We start from the raw sequence: 24,278 nt of genomic DNA, 5'->3' as shown, positions 1-24,278 counted from the left end.
GCTTGCTGGAAAAATAAAACTTGCTGCAACATGGCAACTAAAAAAAGTGTGAAATTTAAAAAGATGTGTACCAATCCCTCATCACAGCAACTAGATTATAATTAATGGAGCCGTATCTATCTCGTAATTTTTTAATTTCACTCAATATATAATGTATTCCACTAGTAAAGGGATATGAAACCCAAAATTTCTTACATGATTCAAGATAGAGCATGCCATTTAAGCAACTTTCTCATTTACTTTTATTATCAATTTTTCTTCATTAACTTGGTATCTTTATTTGAAAAAGAAGGAAAGTAGTAGGCTTAGGAGCCAGCCCATATTTGGTTCAGCACCCTGGGTAGCAGGGTCGGCTCCAAGGGGGGGCTTTGGGGGGCAATGCCCACCCAAATGGAATGCTGTGCGCCATCAAAAAATACCTCCAGGGCCCGCCTGCTTGTAGTGTGCACACAGAGTTAATCTGCGCCTGGCTGCAATTTAGAAGATATGTGGGCGTGGAGCTTGCTTGCGCTAAGCCTATCTGTGCACAGGGTGGAGTCTGAGAGGGAATATGGGAACTGGATGCCTGGCGCTGCGTGACACTGACCGAGGCTCTGTGTGAAAATGACTCTGAGGCTGAGCCACGTGAATGACGCCCAGGCCAGACTGGTACTGTCTGCAGTGAAGAGGTAGGAGGGTGGGTTATGAGGGTAAGGGACGGGTGGGAATCCGGGGGCCCGGGGCAGTTAGGGTGGAGAGGCCATAAGAAGCACCCAGGCCAGACCGGTGTTCTATTGAAAACTCCAATACATTGAGAACACTGGTACTGTCTAAAGTGAAGTGGTAGGAGGGCAGGTTCTAAGGGTGGCAGTAGTCAGAGTACAGAGGCCATAAGAAGTGGTAGCCATGTGGCCCGGGGCTGTGCACATGATTGATATGACGGTGTGACAGGGTCAGGACCAACAGCGGCAGCGCGGCACTGTGACAGACAGTAATTATAATAGTGGCAACTGAAGTCAAGTGGCATTGGCAATTACCCCCCCTCAGGCAGCTGAAGTGTTAACTTGAGACAGAGCAGAGCAGAGGGGGACCTTGAGTGCACTGGCTCAGCTGTCAGCCGCATTAACCCCATAAAATTTAATTAAACAACAGTCACTTACACAGACAGACTCAGTCACGATTATTTAAATATATTGGCCTTTTTTATTAGAATTGGCTGTTATATACATAGGGGCTAGCAGACTTTGCCCTGGGCCTGGGGCCCAGTGAGGTGTACTTAGACTTCTTGGGTTTTTATCATCTCTTTGCAGGGGTTAAAGTAATCACATAATTATATGGAAGCATTTGTGGGAGAAAATACAATGCACTTTTATTATTGTATTGTTATGTATGACTGCCCAGGTGCAAATCAGGATTAAATTGCTTGCTGATATAACGTATGCACATATGACTTCATTACAGGGACATGAAACCCAAAAATGTCATCATTTAGATAGAGAATACCATTTTAAACAACTATACAGTTTATCATTTGTTGAAGGAGCAGCAATGCACTACTGTTTTCTAACGGAACACATGGGTGAGCCAATTAACAATCAGTATATAAATCAAGCCACCAATCAGCAGCTAGAACCTAGGTGCTTTGCTGCTCCTGAGCTTAAATAGATACACCTTCATCAAAGCAAAGGATAACAAGAGAAGGAAACAAATTAAATAGAAGTAAATTGGAAAGTTGTTTAAAATTGTATGTTCTGTCCAAATCATGAATATATAATGACTTTACTGTCCCTTTAAGATACTCCTCTGGCATTCCTTTAATACTATTTTAAATGTCTATTCAACAGTTTATCACTTGGCATGCTGGCACATACACAGTGACATCCTTTTAATGGCAAAACCAAAAATTGTTGGGAGGGTTATGGTGTTGTGATGGGGGATTGGGGTGAGGGGGGCGTAAAAATGCACCTTCGCCTGTGTAGACAAAAAAACTTGCACCGGTGTATTTATCCTCAGTCCTAAAGGTGTCAGTTTATGTGTGTATCCTCAGTCCTAGAGGTGTCAGTGTATGTGTGTATTCTCAGTCCTAAAGGTGTCAGTGTATGTGTGTATCCTTAGTCCTAGAGGTGTCAGTGTATGTGTGTATCCTCAGTCCTAGAGGTGTCAGTGTATGTGTGTATCCTCAGTCCTAGAGGTGTCAGTGTATGTGTGTATCCTCAGTCCTAGAGGTGTCAGTGTATGTGTGTATCCTCAGTCCTAGAGGTGTCAGTGTATGTGTGTGTCCTCAGTCCTAGAGGTGTCAGTGTATGTGTGTATCCTCAGTCCTAGAGGTGTCAGTGTATGTGTGTATCTTCAGCCCCAGAGGTGTCAGTGTATGTGTGTATCCTCAGTCCTAGAGGTGTCAGTGTATGTGTGTATCCTCAGTCCTAGAGGTATCAGTGTATGTGTATATCCTCAGTCCTAGAGGTGTCAGTGTATGTGTGTATCCTCAGTCCTAGAGGTGACAGTGTATGTGTGTATCCTCAGTCCTAGAGGTGTCAGTGTATGTGTGTATCCTCAGTCCTAGAGGTGTCAGTGTATGTGTGTATCCTCAGTCCTAGAGGTATCAGTGTATGTGTGTATCCTCAGTCCTAGAGGTGTCAGTTTATGTGTATCCTCAGTCCTAGAGGTGACAGTGTATGTGTGTATCCTCAGTCCTAGAGGTGTCAGTGTATGTGTGTATCCTCAGTCCTAGGGGTGTCAGTGTATGTGTGTATCCTCAGTACTAGAGTTGTCAGTTTATGTGTGTATCCTTTTTAAAATACCTGCTTTCCTGCATTAGCAGTGTGCTTGGGATGATTATCATGCTGAAAAATAAAACCATTCATAGTCAGGTGCTTTTCAGAAGGAATGGCATGATTAATTGAAACCTGTCTGTCCTTTTAGCATTCAATCATAATCCCATTAAGACTTCTCCCGGTCTCTCAAAGAAGAAACTCTGAGAAACTTTGCAACAGATTTTGAAAGTTTTCTTGGCCCTCCAGTACTTTTTTTTGTCCTTGACCTTTCCTGATTCTTCACATTTCTATATAACAGCTTGAATACCACATCTTGAGTATCCAGTTTGTTTGCTGATTTCCCTTTGAGAGTGGCCTTGCTGATGCAAAAGTATAATTTTATATCTGTCAAATTATGTGATCTTTGTCATTTTTATTATAATGATGTGATTGAAAGTTGGTCTTATTAGCAAGCTTCCAATAAATTAAACTCATACCACATGTGTATGTAATGCTTAAGCATGTCTTGCACCAACCTGGGGTAATAGACCTTTTTCACAGCAGTCATTTTGACATGAAATAGTAGGACAAATACAGGTGTTAGCAATGACATTTATTAGGGTTCCATTCCATTTAGGTTTACGAGAGCCAGGTTCCTGCTATTGCGCAAGTGTAAGGGGAGGTCACACTAAATACTTGCAACTTTAGCCTATAGAAGCTGTTTTTTTCTGATTGCTTCCTGTTTTTTAATACTGCATACAATTATCCTGTATTTTCTGGTTGTATTGTAATAAAGAGATGGAGAAATAATGATATATGGTCATTATACCATTATACTATTGCTAAAACAAAAAAATCTAATGGTGGACTAAGACTTTTGCACAGAACTATATATTTATATATACACACACACACATATATATATATATATATATATATATATATATATATATATATATATATCAATATATGACATGAGTTTTGTTACATTTACACGTTCTGTACTTTGTATTTTTTATTTTGTGTTTAAATGCATTTCTATACATCAGAGCATTTAGGATTGTGATATTTAAGAAGCTGATTGTACTTTGAATGTTTCTGTGTAACTTTAACAAATTAGGATTATAATCTAGATAATAATTTCCTTTTTTATGTTGCAGATTACTTTGTAGTTTGGATATTTTCTATGTGAAATATGCCTGACAGTTTTAAAAAGTGGGAGGGGCAAGTTAGCTCCCTGGGTGTGTCTCAATATTCGTTATATTCTCAAAGCATTTTACACCTGCCGGTTTTACTGATTTATTGTGACAATTGCATGCAGGTGAAGTTTGCTCATTGTTCACAATGCACTTATTTAACTGGCAAAAAAAATCTATATACAAAACAAGCCACAAATACAAGTTAAACTATAGTCTTTACATTTTACTTGAATTCTTATTTGCTGCAAACTTATAATGAATATCAGTGCTGGGTATTCCTCTGTTTTTACTGTCCCCTGTGAGATTCTTATTCCCCGATAGCCTCATTACTTTCTGTGATAGAAAACTCTTACCTCTTTTTTCTCAAAGAATTAAAGGGACATAAAACACTAAATACATTTTAAATATAAATATTGAGGTTATCATCCCCTTACTCTAGTCATGGGTGCCACCATATTGAAATCTAGCTTTCACTGCAATCTAGTGCTGATGTGCAACAACTCTTTTTCAGATACCTGCAGTGTAACCTAGGTTCTATAATGGCAGCAGCAATGAATAGAGGGAGGTGCATAACATTTATTTTGTTTTTAGTGTCCCTTTAAAGGGATAGGAAAGTCAAAATTAAACTTGCATGATTCCAATAGAGCTTGTCATTTTAAGACATTTATAAATTCACTTCTATTTTCAAATGTGTTTTGTTCTCTTAGTATCCCTTGTTGAAAAAGAATATGCACATATTCTACACTAGTGGGGGCTGCTGCTAATTGGTGCCTGCACACATTTGTCTTTTGTGATTGGGTGACTAGATGTGTTCATCTTGCTGCCAGTAGTCTAATGCTGTTCCTTCAGCAAAGGATAACAAGAGAACAAAGCAAATTTTATAATGGAAGTAAATTTGAAAGTTGTTCAAAATTGTATGTTCTATCCAAATCGTGAAAGAAAATGTTGGGGTTTCCTAGACCCTGTGAAGAATTCACTATAATGTCTCACTAGGCTGGAAAGTTTGAGAATTAAGCCCTTAATGCTATTGCATCAATATCTCTGTTTTTATTGATATGTTCAGTTCTCCAATCCTAGAATAACCTTTTTACTTCTTGATTTTCCTTGCCTTCCAAAAATTGTTAACACCATCATGTATCAATACAAGTGCAAGATATATGGTCAAGTAATCCAAGAATTGATTTTTTTATTTGCAATAAAAGCTACCAGTGTTAAATGGACATAAATGGCAAAATTGAACTATCTATGACAACAGAGCAGTTATATTTTGACCAGTGAATTTGCTAATATTATAATAATAAATAATAAAAATAATAATAAAGAAAATCCAACAAATCCCACTGCAATCCCCATCTGCACATACAGGTATATTAGCTAATAATCGCCATTTAATAGGTCACCCTATAGCTAATTATTGGAAGCTTCATGCATATATATATATATATATATATATATATATATATATACACACACACTAGGGACAATGTGGATATATATATATATATATATATATATATAAATTATTTTTATTTAAACAAAGAAAATAAGAAAAAAAACAGATCACCTATCCAGCAACATGATTATATATATATATATATATATATATATATATATATATATATATACTTATACTTGTGCATTGATAACATATACTTCAAATTTATTAATGTCGCACACATCTAAAAAAAACCTGGGTATCTGGATACCCCTATGCATTAGGGAAAAGGGAATTCATGAACATAAACTACTTGAATTGAAAAATCTAAAAAATTGTCCACTTCAAAGTGAATTCCAGCAATAATAATAAAGTGCACTTCAGAGAAATCACTTCATTAAGCCCGTAATCCAATAAATCAGAGTAATGTTTTTCAGACATCCAAATATATCCCAAATCTATGACCAAATTGGAGTCACTCTTCCTGTGACAACCCCCTAAAAACGGCATAGATAGATAAAATATTATACATAAGTTTGTTTTGAGCTTCATGCCCTTTTAAGATTTCAGTTGAATATGTTTCAATTTTCTATAGAGCTATAGGAAAAATGCCATTTAAAAAGAAGACTCAAATACACATTTTATTGATATATTCTTGTTTCTGCTTTTTTCCAGGAATGCTTATGGATTAGAAACACAACTTTATTGCCCACAAGTAAAACTTGCAAATGACTGATGATGATAGCTATAAATGGACGGCAGCAGAAAGATGTGGAAATTCATTAAAAAACAGGAAATATATTGTCTTTGGAGACATGCTTACTAAAGTCTATGGCAGTATCCTCATGACTGTGAATCCAGCCTTCAACATGCACAAAGAGTTTGCTTCTAATAGTCCAGTTTAATAAACTGTTTTTTTTTTCACAACAAAGTCTTCCTCTGGAAAAGATAAAAGATTACCACTTTATGTTTAAAGCACATTTGGTTGTACAGATGTGGAGAAATATAAGAGAAGGAGACATCTCCTTAATATTATAATCCATTTTTTTTCATAAGCTTCAAGTGCACAAAGAAGCCCCTCAATACTTCACTATGGCAGGTCACAGAGGAAGCATGATGCCAGCACTGTGTTTATGGGTGGTTTTTCTGCTTACTCTCTTTTACACAGGAAAGGTACAGGCAGACTGCTGGTTGATTGAAGGTGACAAAGGTTTTGTTTGGCTGGCAATCTGCAGCCAGAATCAGCCACCTTATGAGTCTATACCACAGCACATTAATAGTACCATTGTGGACCTGAGACTGAATGAGAACAAAATAAAGAGTGTCCACTACTCATCTCTCAGCCGCTTTGGCAACCTGACGTACCTCAACCTCACAAAGAATGAGGTTTCCTACATAGAAGATGGAGCTTTTGCAGGTCAGTTCAATCTGCAGGTTCTTCAGCTTGGTTACAACAGACTGAGAAATCTTACAGAGGGAATTCTAAGGGGATTAGGCAAGTTGGAGTATCTCTACCTCCAAGCAAACCTCATTGAAACTGTGACTCCTAATGCCTTTTGGGAGTGCCCAAACATAATGAACATTGACTTATCCATGAATCGTCTCCAGAGATTGGACAGTAATACCTTTGTTGGCCTCAGCAAACTGACTGTATGTGAGTTGTACAGTAACCCTTTTTATTGCTCCTGTGAGCTCTTGGGCTTCCTGAGGTGGTTGGACATATTCACAAACATGACACGAACCTTTGACCGCATGCAATGCGATTCTCCACCAGATTATTCTGGCTACTACTTGTTGGGCCAAGGTAGGTCCAACTATCGTAATGCTCTTGGTATGCTGTCTTCACTCTGCACAGATGGCTCGTATACAATGAGCCCACACTTAATGTCTCCAAGGTACCAAGTAACTACAGGTCCTCCTGAAGGCCCATGTCCTGAAGATGACTGTTTCTCTGGAGATGGTACTACACCATTGATTAATTTAAACACACCTCCAGCTAATTCCAAGGTTAGCCTGAAAGTCAATTTAAACACAGAAACACACAGAGATGCAGTTCTGGTGGCAGACATACCCTACCCATACAGTAAGATGTACATCTTAGTCCAATACAATAACAGCTTCTATACAGACATTCAAAACCTGAAGACAGAAAAAGAGTTCATAAAGTTGGATGGTTTAAAAGCCAACACACATTACACTTACTGTGTGGCATCCATTCGCAACTCTCTTAGGTTCAACCACACTTGTATAGACTTCTACACACGCAGCCATGCAAAACCAGAACCTGTGCCTACGCCATCCACTGCCACCCATTATATTATGACTATCCTTGGTTGCCTGTTTGGTATGGTGATCATCTTGGGGATTGTGTATTATTGTCTACGCAAGAGACGTCAAAAAGAGGAGAAGCACAAAAAGGCAGGGAGTAGCATGAAAAAGACAATCATTGAGTTGAAGTATGGCCCAGAAATGGAGACACCTAGCATCACTCAGCTGTCACAGGGGCAAATGATGGGCCCAGAGACAATATCACGCATACCCTATTTGCCTTCAGTGGGGGAAGTTGAGCAGTACAAATTAATAGAAAGCAGTGAGACACCTAAAGCTACAAAAGGTAACTATATGGAGGTGCGGACTGGAGAGCAGTCTGAGAGAAGAGATTGTGAGTTGTCAATGCAATCAGACACACAAAGTTCTGTGGCAGAGATCTCCACAATTGCAAAAGAGGTAGACAAAGTCAATCAGATAATCAACAATTGCATAGATGCCTTGAAATCAGAGTCTACATCATTTCAGGGTGGGAAGTCTGGTGCAGTGTCTACAGCAGAGCCACAGCTGGTACTAATCTCAGAACAGATACCAAGCAAGCATGGTTTTCTCTCACCAGTATACAAGGAAAGCTACACCCACCCTTTACAAAGGCATCACAGCATGGAGGCTCCTCCGAAACGCTCTAGCACCTCCTCAAGTGGATCTATTCGTAGTCCCCGGTCTTTTCGCTCTGAAGGGTCGACTCATAAGTCTGAAGCTAAATACATTGAGAAGACTTCCCCTACTGCTGACACCATCCTCACTGTGACTCCAGCTGCTGCCATCTTAAGAGCAGAGGCAGAGAAAATCCGCCAGTATACAGAACACCGGCATTCCTATCCAGGTTCACACCAAGCTGAGCAGCAGCAACAGCAACAGCCACCTCCACAACATGAAAACCTTGGAGGACGCAAAACTTCCATACTGGAACCTTTAACTCGACCTCGGCCCAGAGAGCTGGCTTATTCCCAACTCTCACCTCACTACCATAACCTGAGCTATTCCTCCAGCCCAGAATATACATGCAAACCCTCTCACAGCATCTGGGAGCGTTTCAAACTGCATCGCAAGCGCCACAAAGAAGAAGAGTACATGGCGGCCGGGCACGCCCTGCGCAAAAAGGTCCAGTTTGCCAAAGATGAGGATCTCCATGACATCCTAGACTACTGGAAGGGCGTCTCTGCCCAGCACAAGTCCTGAGTCCTCACCTCTTTCCCTCATCTTCAACTACTCGTGACTTAACATCCTTTCATTACCATTAACCCTGCCCCAGCCAGAGACACCAGCAGAGCATTGTAGGTGCAACACTCTGCCGGTCTCTTTAGCAGAAAAGAGGTTAACAGGACCAAAATCAAACTAGCAGCAGCTAATTTTTACTCAAGACTATGTAAAAGAATGAATAAATAAAGAGAAATATAAAATTATTATATATCATATAGAAAAATAAAATTGCTTAAAAAATGAATGGTCTCACGTTTCGTGAGCATATGCACCAAATTGGAAAAGAAAAAAAAATACGCTAAAACTGTGAAGAGGAATTAATTTTTTTAATAAAAAAAGAATTAAAAAAAAAAGAAAAAAAAGGAGGAAGTGAGGAGAGAGATTTTCCGAAATGAACTGAACTCTGTTCGCATTATCGCATGTTATTTCATACTTTGACTTGCGTGGTTTGACTTGTGTGACATTTCGTTCCTTTCCTACCACTAACACAGGACAAAATATATAAAATGACTGGAATTGACTTTATATCCTTACTTTATTTTGATTTGTAAAATTACTGAGTCTTCCAGTGCAGACTTTGCCCATAAGAAGGCTCTAAAAACCACATTCAGCTGCATTCAAAACTGTGATCACTATTACTCTGTACAGATAAAAAAAAATCTATATTTGCATTGTTTCCTGTAAAGAGAGAGAACAAATAAGAGAAAAAATATACTTATATCTTAACCCTTTGGTTGGTATCTGGGCATGTAACAAAATGTTGCAAGTCACACTTGCAGCCAAGGGGTTAATCAACACCCTGTTTGTATAAGGTTTTAATCATGGGTTTTAGAAATATTATGGCTGTTTTTTATTATTTCACTTTATTTTGTTTACAAAAAAAAAATGAAAGAATTATCTGTTTGTTTGTTTTCTGGGTTGGTTTTTATTATTGCTTCTCTGGATGATTGACTTTAAGATCTGAATGAGATGAACTGCAAAGAGAAATAGAAAAAAAAAAACATTCTTACAAGAAATGGAATCCTGCCTTTTATTCCTAGAATTCTGTGTGTAAAGAAATGTACTTATTTAAAAAGATATGACATTATGATTATACTATTTTAAATATTGCACATTGCAATGAATAGGAGCAGAATATGAGATAAAGAGAAAAATCTTTTTAAAACCCACTGTGTATGTCAGGTATTGATATTAAGGTCAGGCGGATTGCTGCCCATGTCTAATATCATTCTCAATACAAATGCATAAGCAAAAGTAGTGTACAATTAATTCTCTGTTAGACTTGGCCAATATCCTACGTTGGTTGAAAAAAATGCAACTTCCAAATATTTTAGATTATAATTTGATTATATATCTAGGTTTCATGTTATCCTAGGCGCAGAGAATTTGGGGGCTCCACCCCCCTATTTCCCCCAGTTATATACCCTACACATCCCAAAATTTCTCCAAAATGAGCAGTTCATTTTCTTAGCCAAATTGGATCCTTTGCAAGAAACTACATATAGAGTAGTCGAAATCATTTGAAGCAGCTACTTATAGAACAGTAATAACCCACGCAGAATAGTAATTAACTCCTACTAGACAGCCCTATATAGAGTAGTGCCCAATAACTTATAAAAAAAACTTTTAAAGTCAGCAATATGTAGACAAGTGGTTAAACGTCACCAGGCATCCACAGATAGAGAAATGATAATGTCTTTATGGCAATGGCATTTATTGCAGTGTAAACGTCTTCCATACAAAGGACATTGATTAACCCCTACTAGGCTATCATATATAGTGCAAGGTAAACCACTTGTTGGTAACCCCATACAAAGTAGTGATAACCCCTCCCAGGGAACCACCATGTAAATATGAATGCAGATGGAGGTTAATTAAACATTCATTTTTGATAGCTGATAAGAAACAGAAGATCCATTTAATCAGACCACATTCCTTTTTTAGAAAAGCCACATGCTCTAGGTATTTTTAAACTCCCTTACTAGTCTATGAATCAGCCACTCTTTTTGCAAAGAAGTACTTTTGCAGATTTCGCTTGAACATGATACTGACAAGCCTGACATTATGACCCCTTGTTACTCTTTTGAAAAATGCTTTTGTCATCAGCTTTATTATATCCCTTAATATACTCAAAGGTTTCTATCACCTTCTCTCCTCTAAAATATATGTGTTAAGGTTAAGGAATCATTCCATGTCAATTTTTTAGATCATGCATTTTAGCAGTACTAGTCCATCTATTTATATTTTGGAGATATGGCCTTCAGAATTGTACATAATATCCAACTTGAGACCTGACTAGTGATCTATAAAGTAGCACATGTATTTCACCATGTCTGCCTATAAAGAAGCAGCCTATTGGCCTTACTTGTTGTGCTACTGAATTATTACCTAACCTTCAAATCCTCTGAAATAATAATTCCCACGTTTTGTTTCTCTTTTGTTTTTGTCAATAAAGTTCCACTGAGTCTATATTTAACCTTTCAGTTTTTGCATCATCAATGCATAATATTGGAGTTTTGTGCTGTTTAGATCTCACTTGCCTTTTCACCTATGCACTATTTTCTATACTTACTGCTCATTTTAAAAAAACTACTTCTGGAACACCAACTATGACAACTATTTCATATCATCACTTAAAACCCACCTTCCCATGAAACCCACAACCAAGATCATCAATAGGTATGCTAAACAAAATAGACCCAAGCACTGAACCCTGAGATCAAGGGTCAAGTTGAGCGGAAACGCATGGGAACAGAGGTCCTGCACTATTTTTTTTCAGGTGGAACTAACTCTGGACAGAGAACAGAAACACTTCAGTAAACACTGCTGTGGGAGGAGCTGGAGCACAGTCTGTTTAGGGGGGATAGTGAGATCCTCTAGTAGTAATGGGCAGTAACACTTCCTACAATACACTAAATGCAAGCCTGTCAGTGGTCCCGGTGTGTGTAACACAAGGAGAATACATTTCTGTTTGGTTTGCTCTGTGGTTATTTAGGTCCCCTCAGCAGTAATAGGACTTTTGCACCTTAAGTGGGTGAGACTCTGTGACAGAGGAGGATTCTCAGTCCCAAAGGCAACCATTCAACCCTTCATTGGATTTAATTTACTTTCATTAACCAAAGTGTGTATATATATATTCAAACAAATACAGTGTGTGTGTGTGTGTATATATATATATATATATATATATATATATATATATATATATATATATATATATATTAATTGTGGTGGGTGGGTGTAAGTCTTGGTGAGTTCCAACACTTTGTTTTTTAGGACTTGACCCCTGTCTGAGATATACCAAAAGTGTCACATTTATATACTATTGAACCAATTTCATAAAGCAGTGATAGATGTTAGACCAAATTATACCTGTATTAGTGGATGCAGTGAACAATAGAAGAGACATCAGCTAGAGATTGGATTATAGTGAGTATTATAGTATAATATAAAAGTGTGCAGGTGATGCAGCTTTCTGATTAAATTAATTCAGTACAATAAAGGGTATGCAGGGTATCTGGAACAACAAATTTTCCTCAACCTCATAAGACTGCTGGACCGCATCACTTCCAGTGACGTAGAATCAGTGGTTTGACCACAAATTCCTTAACCATGCATGTGCTCCACCACGTCACGACATTCCAAATGAGGTTTACAAGGGGGGTAGTCTAGTAAGATAAGTATACACAGGTACTTGGGCAGCAAAAGGTTAAAGTTATAGCAGTATCAAGCAGGGTATTACAAAGGTATATAATACAATACAAAAGAGAGTTACTTATTGAACACACAAGTGAAAAAAATACAAAAGTGATACAATATAATGTGTGATAAAGTGTACTAAAGGATATAGTCCCAATTTAAATAATGATCCACCGTTCCTCTTTCATTGTCATTCAACCTCCAAGAGGGAAGAAATGAGCAATGGTGTAGTATGTAATGAAAACATGCACTCAGTAACCTGAAAGAGCCATACTCACGTGGTCCTGAATTATAATGTATCTCTAAGTGTATGAGCAATAGACTGGCATCACTAGGAGGGTGGGACCTTCCATTTGAAACTACAAAGACTAGCTTTAATGAACGGTAGCCAAACTGCCTTTCTTGCATGTTTTTGTATCAGTTGTTAATGGTTGTGCCCTGTAAAATGTCCAAATGACAGTGTGTCCATTTTATTGTTAATAAATTCAGTTTTTGCTCATACACTTAGAGCTAAGTTATAGCTCAGGACAACGTGAGTACGGCTCTTCCACTTTACTTAGTTTGTGTTTTCATTATGTTCTTCACCATTGCTCATTTCTTCTCTATTGGAGGTTGATTGACAATGAAAGAAGAATAGAGGATAATTAGTTAAATTAGGACTATGGGGCCGATTTAACATGCTGCAAATGCAGCTGTTTCCACGTGAGCCTTCTCACTCTGCTGTCTATTCTTCAGCAATTCTACCCACTTAGGGCTAGATTACAAGTGGCGCACAAATGCATGAGCCCGAGTGATAAGGAGTTTATTTCAAGGGTTTCAAGGGTTTCATCTGGCTTACTGCTCGTATTCTGAGTTGAAAGTAAATGCGATCACGTGAGCACAATCGCCGCAATTTATGTTAAAATGATTCCAGCGACTTCAGTGCTCTGGTTTACTGTTTTGCGAAACAAAAAAGTTGCACAAAACACATCAGAAATACATTACCAATTACACTTACACTCATTATAACACCATCTAATGAAAAATATCAAAAAACATATTGCACACCAAGTTATAAAGGCTCAAAAATAGGAGGTCTCAGGTGTTAGAGAAAAAAGGCAAGCAAAGGGCTTTAAAATTGTGATACATGTAAAAAATGTATATGTGTGTGTATATATATATATATATGTGTGTGTGTGTGTGTGTGTGTGTGTGTGTGCATATGTATTTATGTGTTTATATGTCTATATATGTATTTACAGACATATATACACATATAAACACATAAATATATATGTATACATATATAGGGGTCAATTTATGAAGCAGCGGATGCTGCTTCCGACCCACTCCACTTAAATTTCACCTGAAGCGAAAGTTAAGAAGCAGTGGTCGAATATCATTGGGTTGATTGACACCCTCTGTTAGCAGCCAATTGGCCGCAAATCTGCAGGGGGCGGTATTGCACCAGCAGTTCACAAGAACTGCTGGTGCAATGATAAATGTGCGGCGGACATGACATGATTCACTCTCTGTCCGTACCATGATAAATCTACCCCATAGACTTATATAAGTGTATTAGAGCCCATTGTCGTTAAGTAGATGAAAACATGTAAAAGTAAAGGAATACGTGAATGCGCACGTGATATTCTAACTGGATTTTTGCGCAGTTTACTTTCAACTCATAATATGAGCGCATCCCGACGAGCACAAAAATTTTACTTCTAGTGCAATTAACACTCAAGTGGAAGCGTTAATTTGCTCTCCACTCATAATCTGGCCCTTAATTATTGAGTCTAGTCCAACATAGTGCAATTTATTTTTTTCTGTGTAGGAAAGTGTAAAATGCTTTACAAAATCTACTGATCCAACTTGGTGTGACCTCCTTGCAATAACACATTGCTGGTTTTATCCTGTAAATGACTGACTATATACTGTATAAGGCTCACAATTTTGTTTGAAAGAGTTTCATTTATTTTCCCACCAAAGTCAGACACAGAAGCCTGTAGTTTCCAGCATCTTCCCTACTGCCCTTTTAATGAAAGTGTGCTAACTTAGCAATGCTCAAATGATATGGAATGAGTACTGCCAAACATGATTATGTATAAAGATTGGCAAACAGTACATCACAGATCAAAACTATTTTAAAACCCACTGGATGAATATTATCTGGACCCACAGCCAATAAAATGTCCATCTCTTCTAAAAACAGAACTGTTTGACTCTTGACACATCTCACTTTGTAGTTAATGGAGTTGTCCTTTCATTGCTGTCTCTTTTCAAGTGAGAGCAGAAGTCATTAAAATAATCTGATATTTTCCTATCTCTACAAATCTACTTGCTTGCTTTTATTTTTTTCTAGCTTGCAGCAGTAATATAGCTAAATACAAATTGTTTACATTTTTACTGACTGTGCTAGCTTTTTTTCTGCATTAGCCTTAGTGTTTTGGCTTTGCTGTATTTCCATATCCTCCTCTGACAAAGTCTGTGGGTGTTTCTTATAAGCTATCTCCAACTTGTACTTTTAAAAACAGTTTTTTGTATGTTTTAAAAAATAATGCAGTGTACAGCTAAACAAAAATCAGCATTCTAACAGCAACGACCCGCATGCTTTTTTTTCCCCACACCTTTTAAATACCGCTGGTATTTAGAGTTCACAGAATGGCTGCGTTTTCAGTGCGTTAGGCTCCAAAAAGGGAGCGTAGAGCATAATTTACCGCCACTGCAACTCTCGATACCAGCGGTGCTTACGGACACGGCCAGCTTCAAAAACGTGCTCGTGCACGATTCCCCCATAGGAAACAATGGGGCAGTTTGAGCTGAAAAAAAAACTAACACCTGCAAAAAAGCAGCGTTCAGCTCCTAACGCAGCCCCATTGTTTCCTATGGGGAAACACTTCCTAAGTCTGCACCTAACACTCTAACATGTACCCCGAGTCTAAACACCCCTAACCTTACACTTATTAACCCCTAATCTGCCGCCCCCGCTATCGCTGACCCCTGCATATTATTATTAACCCCTAATCTGCCGCTCCGTACACCGCCGCAACCTACATTATCCCTATGTACCTCTAATCTGCTGCCCCTAACATCGCCGACCCCTATATTATATTTATTAACCCCTAATCTGCCGCCCCCAATGTCGCCGCCACCTACCTACAATTATTAACCCCTAATCTGCCGATCGGACCTCGCCGCTACTATAATAAATGTATTAACCCCTAAAGCTAAGTCTAACCATAACCCTATCACCCCCCTAAGTTAAATATAATTTTATTCTAACGAAATAAATTAACTCTTATTAAATAAATGTTTCCTATTTAAAGCTAAATACTTACCTGTAAAATAAATCCTAATATTGCTACAATATAAATTATAATTATATTGTAGCTATTTTAGGATTAATATTTATTTTACAGGCAACTTTGTAATTATTTTAACCAGGTACAATAGCTATTAAATAGTTAATAACTACCTAGTTAAAATAATTACAAAATTACCTGTAAAATAAATCCTAACCTAAGTTACAATTCAACCTACAATTATCTACAATTAAACCTAACACTACACTATCAATAAATTAATTAAATACAATACCTACAAATAAATACAATTAAATAAACTAACTAAAGTACAAAAAATAAAAAAATATTTACAAACATTAGAAAAATATTACAACAATTTTAAACTAATTACACCAACTCTAAGCCCCCTAATAAAATAACAAAGTCCCCCAAAATAAAAAAATGCCCTACCCTATTCTAAAATTAAAATATAAAAGCTCTTTTACCTTACCAGCCCTTAAAAGGGCCATTTGCGGGGCATGCCCCAAAGAATTCTGCTCTTTTGCCTGTAAAAAAAAACATACAATACCCCCCCCCCAACATTACAACCCACCACCCACATACCCCTAATCTAACCCAAACCCCCCTTAAATAAACCTAACACTAAGCCCCCGAAGATCTTCCTACCTTATCTTCACCACACCGGGTATCACACCGATCCGTCCTGGCTCCGATGTCTTGATCCAAGCCCAAGCGGGGGGCTGAAGACATCCATCCTCCGGCTGAAGTCTTGATCCAAGCGGGCAGAAGAGGACATCCGGACCGCCAAACATCTTCATCCAAGCCGCATCTTCTATGTTCTTCCATCCGATGACGACCGGCTCCATCTTGAAGACCTCCAGCGCGGATCCATCCTCTTCTTCCGACGACTAGACGACGAATGAAGGTTCCTTTAAGGGACGTCATCCAAGATGGCGTCCCTCGAATTCCGATTGGCTGATAGGATTCTATCAGTTCTTAACTATTTAATAGCTATTGTACCTGGTTAAAATAAATACAAAGTTGCCTGTAAAATAAATATTAATCCTAAAATAGCTACAATATAATTTTAATTTACATTGTAGATATATTAGGGTTTATTTTACAGGTAAGTATTTAGCTTCAAATAGGAATAATTTATTTAATAAGAGTTAATTTATTTTGTTAGATTTAAATTATATTTAACTTAGGGGGGTGTTAGTGTTAGGGTTAGACTTAGCTTTAGGGGTTAATACATTTATTATAGTAGCGGTGTGGTCCGGTTGGCAGATTAGGGGTTAATAAGTGTAGGTAGGTGTTGGCGACGTTGAGGGGGGCAGATTAGGGGTTAATAAATATAATATAGGGGTCGGCGGTGTTAGGGGCAGCAGATTAGGGGTACATAAGTATAACGTAGGTGGCGGCGGTGTGCGGTCGGCAGATAAGGGGTTAAAAAAATTTATTATAGTGGCGGCGATGTGGGGGGACCTCGGTTTAGGGGTACATAGGTAGTTTATGGGTGTTAGTGTACTTTAGAGCACAGTAGTTAAGAGCTTTATGAACCCGCGTTAGCCCAAAAAGCTCTTAACTCCTGTTTTTTTTCTGCGGCTGGAGTTTTGTCGTTAGATTTCTAACGCTCACTTCAGCCACGACTCTAAATACCGGCGTTAGAAAGATCCCATTGAAAAGATAGGATACGCAAATTGCGTAGGGGGATCTGCGGTATGGAAAAGTTGCGGCTGCAAAGTGAGAGTTAGACCCTTTAATGACTGACTCCAAATACCAGCACTAAAAACCAGCGTTAGGAGCCTCTAACGCTGGTTTTGACGGCTACCGCCAAACTCTAAATCTAGCCGTTAGTCTTAAACTGTCCTCACTAAACTTTTGCTCTTATAAGTAATATCTTCCTTTTTTGAAAGAATGAAAGAATAACTAAAGTATTTCTCTTTTGTAAGAAAAAGTTATTGTTTCTATAATCTAAATATATTGCTTTAGTGCAGTTGTACAATAGTTAAATTACTGGACTATCACCAATATGCAAGCGCTATCTAGGGTTTTGAACCAAAAATGGGCCAGCTCCTAAGCTTAACATTCTTGTTTTTCAAATAAAGATAGCAAGAGAACAAAGAAAATTGATAATAGGAGTGAATTAGAAAGTTGCTTAAAATTGCATGCTCTATCTGAATCATGACAGAAAAAAAAAATTAAGTTTAGTATCCCTTTAATATTACCTCTTTAAGGGGCCTATTTAACAAAGGTTTGTTGGACCTGATCCGACAGTGCGGATCAGGTCCGACAGACCTCGCTGAATGCGGAGAGCAATACGCTTTCCGTATTCAGCATTGCACCAGCAGCTCTTGTGAGCTGCTGATGCAACGCCACCCCCTGCAGATTTGTGGCCAATTGGCCGCCAGCAGGGGGTGTCAATCAACCCGATCATACTCAATCGGGTTGAATTGCGGCGATGTCTTTAGACCGCTGCTTCATAACTGGTGTTTCTGGTGAGCCTGCAGGCTTGCCAGAAACACGGGCTCTCAAGCTCCATCTCCATCCACTTGTTCAAATGATTCCACTTGAAATGATTTGATGACATATATACTAGCTGTTCTACCATCGGGTACATCCCAGGTTATGCTAGACATATTAAGTTATTCACAATTACAGGTGAAACTCGAAAAATTAGAATATCTTGCAAAAGTTCATTTATTTCACTAATGCAACTTAAATGGTGAAACTAATATATGAGATAGACTCATTACATGCAAAGCAAGATAGTTCAAGCCATGATTTGTCATAATTGTGATGATTATGGCTTACAGCTCATGAAAACCCCAAATCCACAATCTCAGAAAATTAGAATATTACATGCAATCAATAAAACAAAGATTGTAAATACCTGTAGAACAGTATTAGACCTCTGAAAAGTATAAGCATGCATACTGTATGTACTCAGCACTTGGTTTGGGCCCCTTTTGCAGCAATTACTGCCTCAATGCGGCGTGGCATGGAAGCTATCAGCCTGTGGCACTGCTAAGGTGTTATGGAAGACCAGGATGCTTCAATAGCGGCCTTCAGCTCTTCTGCATTGTTCAGTCTCATGTCTCTCATCTTTCTCTTGGCAATGCCTCATAGATTCTCTATGGGGTTCAGGTCAGGTGAGTTTGCTGGCCAATCAAGCATAGTAATCCCACGGTCATTGAACCAGGTTTTGGTGCTTTTGGCAGTGTGGGCAGGTGCCAAGTCCTGCTGGGAAATGAAGTCAGCATCCCCATAGAGCTCATCTGCGGAAGGAAGCATGAAGTGCTCCAAAATCTCCTGGTAGAGGGCTGCGTTGACCCTGGACTTAATGAAGCACAGTGGACCAACACCAGCAGATGACATGGCTCCCCACATCAACACAGACTGTGGAAACTTCACACTGGACTTCAAGCATCTTGCAGTGTGTGCCTCTCCATTCTTCCTCCATACTCTGGGTCCTCGGTTTCCAAATGAGATGCAAAATTTGCTCTCATCAGAAAAGAGGACTTTGGACAACTGAGCAACAGACCAGGTCTGTTTTTCTTAGCCCAGGTAAGACGCTTCTGACGTTGTTTGTTGTTCAGGAGTGGCTTGACAAGAGGAATACGACATTTGAAGCCCATGTCCAGGATCCGTCTGTGTGTGGTGGCTCTTGATGCACTGACTCTAACCTCAGTCCACTTCTTGTGAAAGTCCCCAACACTTTTGAATGGCCTTTTCTGGACAATCCTCTCCAGGCTGCAGTCATCACTGCTGCTTGTGCACCTTTTTCTTCCACACTTTCCCTTCCACATAACTTTCCATTAATGTGCTTTGATACAGCACTTTGGGAGCATCCAACTTCTTTTGCAATTACCTTTTGAGGCTTTCCCTCCTTATGGAGGGTGTCAATGATGGTTTTCTGCACAACTTTCAGGTCAGCAGTCTTTCCCATGATTGTGATTCCTACTGAACCAGACTGAGAGACCATTTAAAGGCTTGAACTATCTTGCTTTGCATGTAATGAGTCTATCTCATATATTAGTTTCACCTTTTAAGTTGCATTAGTGAAATAAATTAACTTTTGCACAATATTCTAATTTTAAAGTAATATATGATTCATGGTTTATGAGAGTCCAATGATCTAAAAAAACAACTTGACTATTTATTTATGTTATTAAATTGACCTCTTTCTTTTGATATACTTTGTTTAAACTTAGTTCATTTCCTGAAAGCATACTGGAGTTGGCTCAGAAAAATGCTTGTGCCTTGAGAACTATTTGTATAACTTTGTTACAAACAGTGTTACAAGCAGCTGCAATATAGTGTTCAAGACACGTGCTTGTTCCTAAACACAGTATCTTTCCCCATCCTCTATAGGTTAAAGTGCAATCAGTGCACATGTGCCTGAAAGAGGAGTGTTGGTAGCATAAGATTAATCTAATGAAATTTCCTAGCAGCACATACACATACAGTATTTTTAGTTTTAGTCCAGTTGTGCTTTTAACAGAGGAAAAGGTTGCTCTGAAAAGGACATTTGATAGGGCATTGCCACAAAGCAGATTAAGCTCCTCTATGAATTAAAAAAAAATTAGGAAAAAAAAGCAGACGCAGGGATTTTACATTGACATACATACACATACACAGAGAAACATAGATTTATATGTATAGAGATATGTTTAACTATGGAGATAATACAAAGATTTCACATTGCAATCTTATGCACATTAAACAATATTAAAAGAGGGATTTTCATAGAAATATTCACATATAGGCCTCTATTTATGTTTCCCTTATCTTTTTAATCTCTTGGCTCCATAAACAAATCCCATGGTTTTCAGAGTCATCTGTATGCCAACAACGAGCAATTCTACCATTCTGACCTTTACTTCTTCTTGTTCACTCAATTCACTAGCTGTCTTTATGTGCGCCTTCTCATCATCTAAAGCTATACCTCTCCAAAACTGAGCTTCTTCTATGTCTTCCTTCATCCAATATCTCCAAAAAGCCAAGATTCTAATACACTTGCCAAATGCCAAATCCTACCTTTACTACAACGACTCCATCCTTTCTGGCCTCTTAAACTGCCTTCTGTCCTCTCTGCAATCGATTATAAATGACTGTGCCAGACTGATCTTCCTCATACATCACTCTTTGTCTGCTGCACCTCTCTGTCAACCCCTCTACTAGTTTCCTTTAGCCTCCAGAACAAAACCCTGACCCTAATATACAAGGCCATATATATAACCTCCTATATCTCTGCCATTGTCTGCAAACATTCTTCATTGTCTCCATCACTCTGCTAAAGATCTACTTCCTTCCCGCTCACTTCACACCTCACATACTAGCCTGCATGACTTTTGTAGAACTGCACTAATATTGCACTAATAAATCTCTGTCTTATCCTTCATGACTTGACCCAAGTTTTCAAAGCTTGAAGTTTTCTCTAAAAACTCTACTATACAGGGATACTTACAACCTATATTACCTACTTCTCTATAAGTCCGATGATCAAACACTTGCCGGCATTGAGTGAAATCATGCAAAATCTTTTTCTGGAAGGATTTGATAAAATGTTGTAATGTAGAAATCCCACCTTCACAACCAGAACCTGAAAGAGAAATGTTAGTTTTTATATCCTTTTAAGGGCACATTTAGGAGTTCTATGTTATTATAGGTCTGCTCTAATTAGCTACTGCCATTTACATCTCATACACACATCCTGTGGGCTGGAAAGTATTGACAAGATTACTGCAGGATTTTGACCTCTGTACAGAAACAATCAGTGTTATCTCCATAAAAGGGGAACCAAACTCATGAAGAATATTATAGAATGGTACGTTATGATTACAATAATTACAATGTGATTACATGTTGCCTCTTAGGGGCATATTTATCAAAGCGTCAACTGAAAATACGCTTGAAATTCCACGTCGTATTTGTCGTAAAAGATTGATCCGCCATAATTATCAAAGCGTCAAGATAGTAAAATGTTGAAATTCGTGACGTAATATACACTCCAGCGATCTCAATCCGACGCAGATTGATGCTTGCGTCATTACAGATGTTTCAAAATCACATTCGACTCTATTTGACCAGTTTCCCAATTTATCAAATATTTAACAGGTACGCTTGCGTCTATTCCGACGCAGCGTACCTAGTTTTTAATCTGCCACCCTTGAGGCCGCGGATGCCATAGAAATCAATTGGAGTCTGAAAACAGAAAGCTTATGTTCGATGCTGCAAGGCACTGAAGTATATTACATAATAAAAGTAAATTAGAAACTCTATTACAGTTGTATACCCTTTCTAAATCAAACAATATTATTGCTCCACATTTGGTGCACTAATAGATATAGGGATAAAAATTAAAAATACATTACTACTTATGGATTATGTTATAAATTTGTCTCTCATTACAAAGCAAGGGGACAATATTATTTCTACAAATGTGTTGAAAAGTTTTGCCCCAAACTTGTCGCACTAATAGATATAGAGATAAAAATGAAATACACAACATAATATAGCTAACTTTTTATTATTTTGTGAAAAATCTATGTGCACCATGTTTAAGCCATGTAATACAAGTCTCACTATCCACTTGGCACTAATTTTGACACAACACTTTTCGCACCAATTATGACGCAAACTCCTAAACAACCCACACACTAGTACATTTTTCAACCACTTTTGATTGGAATATGCATAATTACATGATTTAGGACATCAGCCAATCTGATTCAAATATAAATTTTAAACTATCACTAACGAATCAAGTTGCTCGGTACTTGCGTCATTGATCACTCATCAGAACTTGTAAGTGCCATTTGGTACATTGTGTATTATACTTTGAAAGTATGTATATGTGGAATTAGTATTAAAGATAAACATTGATGCTGACATTAGGACACACAATGTAATATTTTAGACAATGATTTTAAAAATTGATTGATGTTTGATTCAATATAATCTTAAGGTGATAGCTCAAAGGGATAGCCCACCTAATATTAAACTGTCATGATTCAGATACAGCAATATATATACAGTATATATATATATATATATATATATATATATATATAACAAAATAAGTATGTGCAAAGATATATGTACAAATTCTAGCATTAATAATCATTTATAAAAAAAAAACATGATATAAAAGCGTATCATGACTTACAAACAATACAATATCAAACAAGAGATATTGTTTGTTGAGGTATAAATCTATCTATTTCTTTGACATTAACAGATTAGCTTTAGAGAAATGTGCTTGTTCATGGAAAGTAATGAAATGGTATAAATAAAGTTGGGAAAAACTTGAATAACTGCGTCATCGATGACTGTTAGTTAACAACAGTCCGATGCTCATTGCTCCGTACTTGACGCGCTTGTTTTTGATGGGTTTTTTATAAATAAGGGGATCGTATGTGGATCCGTGTCAGCGATGTCTGGTGAGCGTATTGACGCCGGCGAATGCACTGAGATTGACGCTTTGATAAATATGCCCCTTAGTATTTTTTTTATACCAAAACGTTGATGTATATCATTGGTCAGAAAGTTGACTGTCTACAACATAACCAGCAATAGTTATTTATACTGCTATAGACCATGACGTAGCAGGACCACAGTCTCATCATTAAGGAAAAGGTTAAAGGCAGCAGCAAACCTACTGAGCAGAGGGACCTGGTGCAAGAAATGTTTTACACCCAAAAGGTAACTCGGTAGTCATCAATAGTAATAACATACATGCTGCACTGTATAATGACTTTGAGGATAAATATATAATAGATAGATAAATAGATAGACCTGCATTCTGCACTAATAAAAGGCTCCCCTATATTAGGATTGTGCATATTCTGCATATGAGACTGGCTGATATTAGCCCCCAGCACCTGAATCCGGGTGCAACTGCACCAATGGTAGTTCCACCCCTGGGAAAGGTAAGGAAAAATTCAAGGGATAGAAAGTTCAAAATTGAAATGTGCTTAGGTGAATTTTAATATTAAATTTGCAAAAATGCTTCTAGTAAAAGTTATGTGTTTTTCAGTGGTGTATGCACATATGCTGTGAAGGTCCGTGCACCAGTATTCAAACATTATACCTTCTCAGAGAGTCAGAAGAGGCTTGTATGACACAAATGAAGTTGTCACACACACCACCCCTAGCATTTTGAGATTAATTACTGGTACATGGGACCTCATAGCATATGTGGGTTTGCCACTGAGAAACAAATAATTTTTACTAGAAGCATTTCTGCTACATTCTTAACCTTTCTAAGCCTTTAAACGTTTATGATGTAGGTACACCATGCAATATTAATACACTTTAAATTCCCTTCTATAATCAAATTTACTTTGTTACTTTATTCTCTTGTCAACTTTTGTTGAAAGGCATATGTAGATAG

At 37.9% G+C, this 24,278-nt stretch overlaps 1 protein-coding gene and 1 long non-coding RNA gene across 2 annotated transcripts in view; both read left to right on the top strand.

Annotated features, from left to right (window-relative positions):
- LOC128642433 (uncharacterized) overlaps positions 1-6,119 on the top strand; it is a 401,130-nt gene extending 395,011 nt beyond the window's left edge. The window contains exon 3 of the long non-coding RNA XR_008399656.1: positions 6,042-6,119. This is a non-coding gene — a long non-coding RNA (uncharacterized LOC128642433). The remainder of the gene's footprint in view (positions 1-6,041) is intronic.
- A 95-nt stretch (positions 6,120-6,214) lies between these two features.
- Positions 6,215-9,800, top strand: ELFN1 (extracellular leucine rich repeat and fibronectin type III domain containing 1). The gene has a single exon (XM_053695199.1). It carries the CDS (start codon positions 6,459-6,461, stop codon positions 8,874-8,876), a length of 2,418 nt encoding a protein of 805 aa, XP_053551174.1. The 5' UTR covers positions 6,215-6,458; the 3' UTR covers positions 8,877-9,800.
- Positions 9,801-24,278: the final 14,478 nt, after the last annotated feature.

The sequence above is a fragment of the Bombina bombina genome, chromosome 11 (genome assembly GCF_027579735.1).
Source record: "Bombina bombina isolate aBomBom1 chromosome 11, aBomBom1.pri, whole genome shotgun sequence".
Taxonomy (NCBI): domain Eukaryota; kingdom Metazoa; phylum Chordata; class Amphibia; order Anura; family Bombinatoridae; genus Bombina; species Bombina bombina.
This window is presented reverse-complemented; position numbering and strand designations above follow the sequence as displayed.

What these genes read in the sequence shown, in the direction of transcription:
- ELFN1 (XM_053695199.1), top strand. Translation starts at nt 6,459, where the DNA reads ATGGCAGGTCACAGAGGAAGCATGATGCCAGCACTGTGTTTATGGGTG.